Genomic DNA, 9,356 nt, shown 5'->3' with positions numbered 1-9,356 from the left:
TAGCGTTGAGGTCAGATCTGTCTTACGAGTATCAAATACTGTTTGACACGTATCTATCCAAAGGAATGTACTATCTTTTGTCAACAATTTATTTAATGGTGTTGCTATGGTAGAATAACCGTGCACAAATTTCCTGTAATAATTGCACAAGCCGACAAAACTACGCGTTTCTGTGTTGTAGGAACAGGGAATTGTGTGACTGCATCAATTTTAGATTCATCTACACTGATTCCTTCTGTTGAAAATTTATGACCGAGATAAACAACTTCAGAGGCTGCAAATACACATTTTGAAGGCTTGAGTGCCAAGTTTTTTGACGTAAACGATGAAAAATGTGTTCAAGATATTTGACGTGGTCTTCAAATAAATTTGAAAAAATGATAACGTCATCTATGTATGCGAGACACGTCGACCATGGCATGCCCCTAAGAACATGACTCAAAAGAAAAAAATAAGTGGCGGGTGCATTTCTGAATCCACACGGCATTACATTCCATTGGTAAAGATCACGTGATGTTTTAAAACTGCTCTTATACTTGGTGACTGGGTCCATTTTGACCTGTCCAAAGGCCGAATTTAAATCTAAAGTACTGTAAAGACATGGTTCAGTTTGTCTAACTGCACCGTTGACATTTTCTAATCGTGGAAGAGGGAAAGTCATAGGCTCTGTCAACTAATTACGTTTCCTATAGTCAATAGCGAAACGATATTTATCATTTTTCTTTTTGACTAAGACAACCGGGAATGCATAACTAGATGAACTGGGTTCAATTAGTTGATGCTCTAATCATTCTTCTACCTGTCTATGAATTTCTGTATTTAATGTGCGGTGCCGCATGATGAGATTGACAACGAATCGGCATGGAATCACATATTTCTATTTGGTCAATTAATACGGTAGTACTACCTAATTCGTCTAACTCAGCAGCAAAAACATCCCTATGCTGATTGAAAAATGAGAGAAGTTCCTGTTTTTTTCGGTCAAAGCTGTTGGGTGTATATCGAAATAATTGGTTCTTGCTAAATAATAGATTGTGCATTCATGGGGTTGGATGTATTCTCGTTGTCAACTGGGTCCTCATTATGATAAATATTGTTTGTGGGTGTAGTACGTCTACACATGCTAATACGCTTTTGGCACGTACATGCATAACCATTAGAACAGGGTTGACAGTTTGTAGCTTGAAGAATTATAGAGTTTTGCATGCTATGAGACGGTTCAAGCAAAACAGATGTTCCCATTGGAATTTTACTGATGCATACTGCAGCTGTACTTATAGAATTAGGCGAAATGTTCGTAAATATGGCAACGCATGCGAGACCAGACTGATTATTAATTAAATTTATGCATACCGTATCGTCTAGCAAGGAGAGCGCTTGCATATCTAGCTTTGTGCTTAGTAAAAAAATCTATACCAAGGATAACCGAATGGTGTAGCGCTGGTACGTTATATAATGGATGAGATAAACGTATGACTCCTATTCTCAAATTAAGTTTAACAACACCTGAAACACTATGATGTTCGCCAGCAGCTCCTACTATCTGAGAAATATTTGATGGTTTGTAGTGACTTGAATTCAAGCCTACACGGTAGGAGAAAATTTCATTGTCTAGATATGTGCGCATAAATCAACAAATGCATGCGTTTCTTTGTCTCTGACGTGGATAGAATTAGATTTTTATGAACGGGTGCAACTAAGGTAACTTGGAGTTGTCGAGCTCGCTTTTGGCAAGGTAGCTTCCCTTGATTTGGCGCAAATTCATATCGTTGTTATAATAAGAAGCATACTCGTGAACAATGACATTTTTTGTGACAAAAGTGATACTGTTTATTGTGTGCACGACATGCTCTACGTGATGTGCACAGCCCGCCTCATCCGAGACAGAATATCTGGGAATGACTTTGCTGGTAGCGCGCACCACGAGGTAATTGATATGTGGAGTTATCGCGAGAATAGTGCACTGAAGTGGAGGAAAGATTTGGTAATTTGGCTGGCTGGCAAGACAAATTCTGATGTTGAGAGTTAGATCTGTGAAGCCGAAAAGGTTTATATGCGACATGTAAAAAAAATTGAGAGAATGAATAGTTTTCTATATTCTGTTTTGAGCTGATTGCTTTAATTACAACTTTAATTTGTTCCTCTAAAATTGCTTGAAGTCTAGATCAATTAACGTTATAACTGGTGACAATAGATGCCTCTGTTAAAATTGAAGCTGGACGTAAATCATCCATGTTTGTTGGATTTTTGTTTATTAGAATTCTTTCAATGGCTGGATTTAAACCTTGCAATACAACTGCTAACAATAGTTGATCTGGGCTAGATTTGTTCTTTGCAACTTGTAAAAGATGATTTAGATAGTCTAAAACTGTTCTAGAAGTCTCTTGTCGAGTTTCTAAAATTGATAAATCTAAAATGATATCGTCAGTGTGAAACCTTGATTTAAAGGCAGCTGCCAGATTAGGGTAGTTATTTGTAAAAGTATCAGGTAGAGATTCATACCATTCTTTTGCATCCTCTTGAAGATGAAAAGGAAAAGCATTCAAAACGTAACTTCTGATAAGTCATAAACGTTATCCCATTATACAAAATGATTTAACCATTTATCAGAATTCTGAGATTGATCACCTTTGAAAACAGCTAATGTAATAACAGACATACCTGTATGTGAGAATCTGATGTTTCCAGAGAAACATTTCGCTCCAATAAAAACTTTCAATAGCATTGTGAGTAGCATTAACTGAATTAAACGGCTAAACTCAGGATGTTCTAGGCACCGACAGTACACGTAATGTGCAGCGAGTTTGCCATGTAAAAGTATTATTAGGATTTTATTCTAAAAAGCTAAAAATGTAGAAATATATTTAGTCTAGTAAGTACATCGCAATTCACTATTGCTGGTTGAGGGGTTGGTGAAACGTTGAATTAAAACATATTAACTTGTATAAGTTCAAAAATGAAATATTAATACTTGCACACAAAAAGTAATTCAAATGATTTCATTAACTAATAACATCATTATATGTGATATACTACATTTTAGTACTAATATTAGTATTCTTCTCCTATATGCAACAATGGAGCCGTCTGTCCTTTTTCAAACAATTTCACGCCTGTTAGTAACAATGCACATATAATTTTACAGACCGAAAGCTCTATAGCTGAATCTAACTAAGATGAAAGGCAAGCTCTAACCAAAAGTGACTCAAGTATCCTTAAAACGTTGGAAGCTAATATCCTAATAAAACACTATTCTCAATACAGCATCTGTTTGGACGAATCCGACAGACAGAATGAAAAAATTCAATGTCATATATACGCGCGTTTTGCAAGAGACACACTGCTTGATAACTTGGATTGTAATTTTTGTTACTCCATTGAAAACTATAATATTGCTTCGTAGTCTCCATCTATACAAATGATAAGGTTACGATATAATAAAGCTTACTGCCTTCCTGTTGCCACTACAAATCATGTACAAGCTTTCTTCACCATTTATAGTACAATTTGTTTTTTCACTTTTTGCTTATAGTTTACTTCCTTCTCTGCTTTATAGACGAATGCTTGGAACACATATACACATGCAAATTCAAAAAGAGACCCATATGTAAGACACTCCAAATTTACCATGTATGTCGACATACTAAAAAAAGTTTTTGCTCAAGCGATCCAATATTTCCATGGTGAGTCATTGGGAAAGGCACTTTACTCCATGGCCTCAGCACAAAATAACCTCCGTTTTTTTCTGTGCTGTAAACCAACAATCCACCAGAAACAATTTTCCATCGAACAAATGCATCTTCCAATAAACAACTGAGCCACTCTAGTTGACTCGTACGCATGTGGCCGAGAAGTCTCGATTAAGTTATGTATCAGAGAAATTGATCAGATGCACTTGCGGAATGGATGATCATCTTCAACAATATGTCCTTTATTTATTATTTACTTAAAAAAGCACAATGATATAAAAATATAATGTAAAATAATTTTAAACAAGTTTATCAGGTAAGATTCCTCCATTCTAATTTCCATTAAGACACACGGCCCTCTTATCCGAATGAACAATTCTCTTATACAATTTAGATGAATTTATTGGGTATACGCCATGTCGTCTCACACCAGATTTCACCATAGCAAAAGAATAATTCTTCAAACGTTTGTTTGTCAAAAATGCTAATTTTGACAATATTTCCTATCCAGACTCGCCCTCGCCATGTAAGATGGCATAGCTGTCCTGTATAACGAGAAAACAGGCAGGCAAATCCATCATTTTGTAGCTTGATGTAGGAATGCCCTATTGCACATCATTGCCGAAATATTTTGTAATCAGATATTAAAACAATACATGCTACAAAGCAGTCACTTTAAAATGATTCTCAAATAAGTCGCAAACGTCATTTCAAGATGACAGAACGTTGTTGACGAGAAATAGCTGTTTAAACTCAAGCCGTAAGCAGTCAGCCGCAGCACAGACCATCATTGATCATTGCAAAGATACATGTACATAACAGCAGTTTCGATCTTTCAAAAATATAATTCAATAACTCTGAAGCCTTCTTCAAGCACTCTCTAAACGTTTCATATTATAACAAAAGTAACGTTTTAATTCGGAAATATATGCACTCTCGCCCATAAGGATATATGGTAGTATGGTACTCAGTGCACACTACATCCCTTATGAACTTAATGGGCCTGAAGTCTTGGTCACACCTGCATACATACATACATACATACAACATACATACATACATAATAGCAATTCTAGCACTATTGCAACATAGAACTTTCATGACAATATTCATATTTGTCTTGTTGTCAATAAAACTGCTTCGTAAATGGATTCATGGATTCGTGACCAACATTATCTGTTCTCGTACCGAGATTTCCAATTTAAAGTAGTCTCTGCATCTTAAACGTTGATTGTTTCCATTTTTGTTATATTTTCGTTCGTTAGTGCTTCGTTACTTGTGTAAGGTACATGTCCATGAGCTTGTTGGACAAGACTGTGTTGTAAAAGAGCAAAATGTTCATATTCGATGCTTTTGAGTCACTGTTTAACCAATTTGTATGTAGTCCAGTTCTACAATGGCCAAATCTTAATGAACCGCGATGCACCAGATAGAGCCTCATTTTTACCCTAATGCCATGGTAACCATTTTATGTGGCCACTGTAAGCAGCGTTGTGGGTTTATTTTTGCTTCTGCAGTATTCTAATATAGTCATGCACCACTCTTCTTTGTTTCTTTCACATAATAATAACTCATTTTGGAGACATATACTCAGCCTTTTCCGTGCAGCTCTTCCGAACTGAGAAATTCGTATAAAAATATGCTTATTCCTAAACGTTCAAAACACTTTGCGAAAATCATACAATGATATCTCGGCATCGCTTTTCATTGACATGTTTATTAAATATAGCCTTTTGTTATCGGTTTAAAGGTCTTCAACTTTATACTTCTACAAGGATAATGACGGAGGCTTTCCTGGTGTGCGGAATCCACTATATCGCATACTCCGTGAAATTCTACAATGTCAAACCAGACTTTCTATAGAGCCTTCTTCATAATAAGGTCCGTAAGACAAACTGTCTTCAAGAGACCCACTAAAACTGGGTCGTCTGGTGTATTCTGATAAGGTTGTGAAGGATGTGTGCATACACGAAGCTGGAGACCCCAAAACACCCTCATCAATGGTATACGGACCAGCTTCTACCTTTGAAACACCTGGTTTATATTTGGGTTTCTTTGTCTCATTAAATTCGTCTGCTGTCTTTCTGTTTCGCTTTACATTTTTGTCACCAGTATCCAAGGAGACGTCGGCGTTTGGATATCTTCTGCATTTGTCGTATTTTACAAACACTGGAACAGAGATCTCAAGGATAAAAGGTATAAAAGTGAAACCATATGACCACGAGAGAGTTGACTCAGGCAAGTTTCCGTTCGCCTCTAATCCGTACAGCAGCAAAACAATAAAATGGCAGAAACCTGTAAGAAAGAGCAAAGCCGAGAATCAGACATAGGAAATCCACCTTACAAATGTAAGTCCTACTTGTATCGGTTATATAAATAAAATACAATTTCAAATGCAATGAAAAGAGTCGATACATGAAAAATATGAAGTAGCTTTTATAAAGTTTGTTTAATTTTTGCATGAACGTTACCTCTCTGAGTTTCCGTTTTAATTTGAATTTACATTGAAATGCAGCTGTAACAGTTTAATCTCCTGTACTAAAACAATATGAACAATAAATTTCTATTTCTATTAATGCAATTAGTTTTATCCAGCTAATGTTATAGGCTGAAACATATGATTGAACCGTCAGATTGGATTGTTTATCAGTATCTGAATCGGGTTTACAACACCAGACTATTTCTAAAATCTTTTACAAGCTATTTGTTGTAAAATACCGATACAGATCAAGGAGCTCGACTTAAAAAATATCTCGGAGCGATAGAAAATATATTGCGTGGACAATCGAACGTGATTTCCTTTCATATTGTTACTACGTTGCAAAAATTGTTTTTTTCCCGTACCCATACGACCAGGCTTTGGATTAATAAAACTTTCTGACAGGGATTAAACATTTACTCGACATTTGATATTAAATATCTTTAAAGCGTGTTAACGTAACTGCCTAAAAATTTCAGGTCATATGCTACATTGTTCTGCATGCATTTGTTAAAATCTTTATTGCTACTGCATGGTAAAGATCTAAGTCTTGCTCTTGAAATATTGCTTGGATTTCTGTTCGAATACATTTTCCCGTTAAACAAAAGACTACAGTCTGACAATCAGAGGCACATATATCGTAAGTACGACTTGCGCCGACTCACGTCCTATAATATGATTTCACACGGATTTGTATTTACAGCCGGAAAAGTTCTATTGGTTTTGTGGGGTTGAACGCCATTTTTCAGCACATGACTGGCTATACATGGCGGCTAGTATATTTGGTGGAGAAAGAACCCGCGAGAACCACCGTCCCACGGGAAGCTACATAATCGCGTTGGTCGAGCCTAGACTCTAGCGCACAGAGGTGAGATGTGTGAGTGATTTGTAAAGGCAAGCGCACCAGACTACTCGGCCACACGTTGCAGCTATCTGAAAAGACAGCATGACTAAAGAAATGGTACGACTTAGGTTAGTATCTTTTTTATTTTATAAACCTTTTAAAAAATGTGTGTGTGTATGTGTGTGTGCGCGCGCGCTCGTGTGTGTGTGTGTGTGTGTGTGTGTGATGAGGGCCGAAACACAAAGTAAACAGGCTCATGCTGAGGGTGGGTGGGTGGGAAGACTATTGTAGAGTCAGCTCATTGACCTCTTTCTCATTATAATGAGTTGGCATCAATTCTATATATGTAATTCATATAGATTAAAATCAAGTACTAGACTCATCTTATTTTATCTAATATGTTGATATGCATATAATAGTAGTGAATTCTTTTCAAGCAGGCAGACGCCATTTGGTTGAGTGATTGCATATTGCTTAGTTCTTTTCTTAATGGACAGCCCGAAGTCACACGAACCTGGGATATTTAATATACACTGATCTATTGCCAAGACTTTATTTCATTATTTCCTTCATGATTTTCAGATTTGCACATACCATTTCTACTGCGGATGAGATGGAGGTTCGTACGTATTAAACAAAGCTAGCTAATTTTAACCACCCATGTGTGCATTATTACGCACTGGGATATTATCATACAGATTTACCATGTCCACAGTCGCTATAGAGATTCGTATATACTAACTATAGGTAAAATGATTCGTATTACTCATTCTTTGATAAGTATGCACAGAGATAGCATGCTAATAGATCATATAAATGCATGTCCACAGTCGCGACTTCACTTTTTAGGAATATTGGCATCATCAAAGTACAGTGCTTTTGCTTGGTTTGCTTGTTTTGTGAACATCCTATTTAGATAAATGCAGTTGATTCTACCATGAGTGAAATCCGTGTCCTTAAACAAGAAACTTCTTTCAACCGTTCTTTTTGAATGAACTTTATAATAGAATTATTACTGAACGAAGTAGCTCGTGTCTTGTCGATTGCTCTAGCCACGCATTTCTAACTTTCTCTTTGTTGTTGCTTCTTTGTGTTAGGTGCACTAGCTTCATTGGACATGAAATTTGCTTGCGACTGCGCACACTTTAATTGAAGATCTCAGACTTTACCATTAAAGGAAAAAGTATTCGATTTTGAATGTGCAAGTTAAATTCGCTCTTCATCATATCCATTTCCTTCCGTAGAAGATTACATAATATAATACTAAAGTATAATAAATGATTTATTACAATCAGAAGATTACATAATATGATACTTAAGTATAATAAATGACTTATTACAATCAGAAGATTACATAATATGATACTTAAGTATAATAAATGACTTATTACAATCAGAAGATTACATAATATAATACTTAAGTATAATAAATGATTTATTACAATTAGAAACCTTTGATAAAGTGGTAAAACTTAGCATTTATATATTATCTTATTACGATCAGAAAAATGTCATAATCGAAAATGGCTACAAATTGTATAAGGTTCATTTACTGCTCTAAACCATTAAAACGAGGAACTAAAATATAAATCAACAAATGATTTCTGAACATAAAGCAAAGTTTGAATGTAAATTCTAACTCAGATCAACTGATGACAATTATAATAAACATTAGACATACTAATTGGTTTTAATTTTTCTGCCTGTCAATCCATAAATAAACATAAGGGAACACATTGACAATCATCTTTCTTTACAAAACACAATATATAAAAAATTGCACAAAAAACACAAAGCAGTATATTTTTACTGCATAAGTCTAATTCTAACAAGAGTACAATTCCGTGACATGATTGACCGCATATAGGATACATAACATTTCTTAATGCGATATACTTATAGGAAAGTCGTATCGCCCCTTAATCTACTTCTATTTAAATTTGCACTTGACTGTCTTTACTCAGTGTTTAGATACAAGAAAATTCATAATATTCTGTTCTAACTGATTTCATTCCTTGAAATATCAGATGTTCGTTCTTACTTTATATTTTCTAATACATACTCATTATTTGCGTCGATACTTTTGTTAAAGTGACTTCAACGTAAATAACTCTTTTTTAATTTCTTTCTCGTTTGTTTTTCCTTGTATCTTAAAATAGAACATCTCGTTATCTCAGCTCTGGAAATTCCATCGACTCCTAAGACATCTCCATGCAGTACCCCCATTGAATCAGATATTATTTTTTCCCTCTTGCCACACTTTTCTGCCCTAACAGATTCATCCTTGGAATTCTTCATCACACTTCCAAACGAATCAAACCAAGCTTTCTGTGGAGCCCTCTTC

The 9,356-nt window shown here is 35.5% G+C and overlaps 1 protein-coding gene across 3 annotated transcripts in view; it reads right to left on the bottom strand.

Annotated features, from left to right (window-relative positions):
• Window positions 1-2,235: 2,235 nt before the first annotated feature.
• LOC149807391 (uncharacterized) overlaps window positions 2,236-9,356 on the bottom strand; it is a 63,941-nt gene continuing 56,820 nt past the window's right edge. For all 3 annotated transcript variants that reach the window (XM_089966184.1, XM_089966196.1, XM_089966189.1), the window contains one exon: window positions 2,236-5,984. In XM_089966184.1, coding sequence (XP_089822310.1) covers window positions 5,533-5,984 — 452 coding nt within the window. In that variant the 3' untranslated portion in view covers window positions 2,236-5,532. The remainder of the gene's footprint in view (window positions 5,985-9,356) is intronic.

The sequence above is a fragment of the Sinohyriopsis cumingii genome, chromosome 1 (genome assembly GCF_028554795.1).
Source record: "Sinohyriopsis cumingii isolate HCF-2022 chromosome 1, ASM2855479v2, whole genome shotgun sequence".
NCBI lineage: Eukaryota > Metazoa > Mollusca > Bivalvia > Unionida > Unionidae > Sinohyriopsis > Sinohyriopsis cumingii.
The sequence above is the reverse complement of the archived record's forward strand: the minus strand, read 5'-3'. Positions and strand labels throughout refer to the sequence as shown.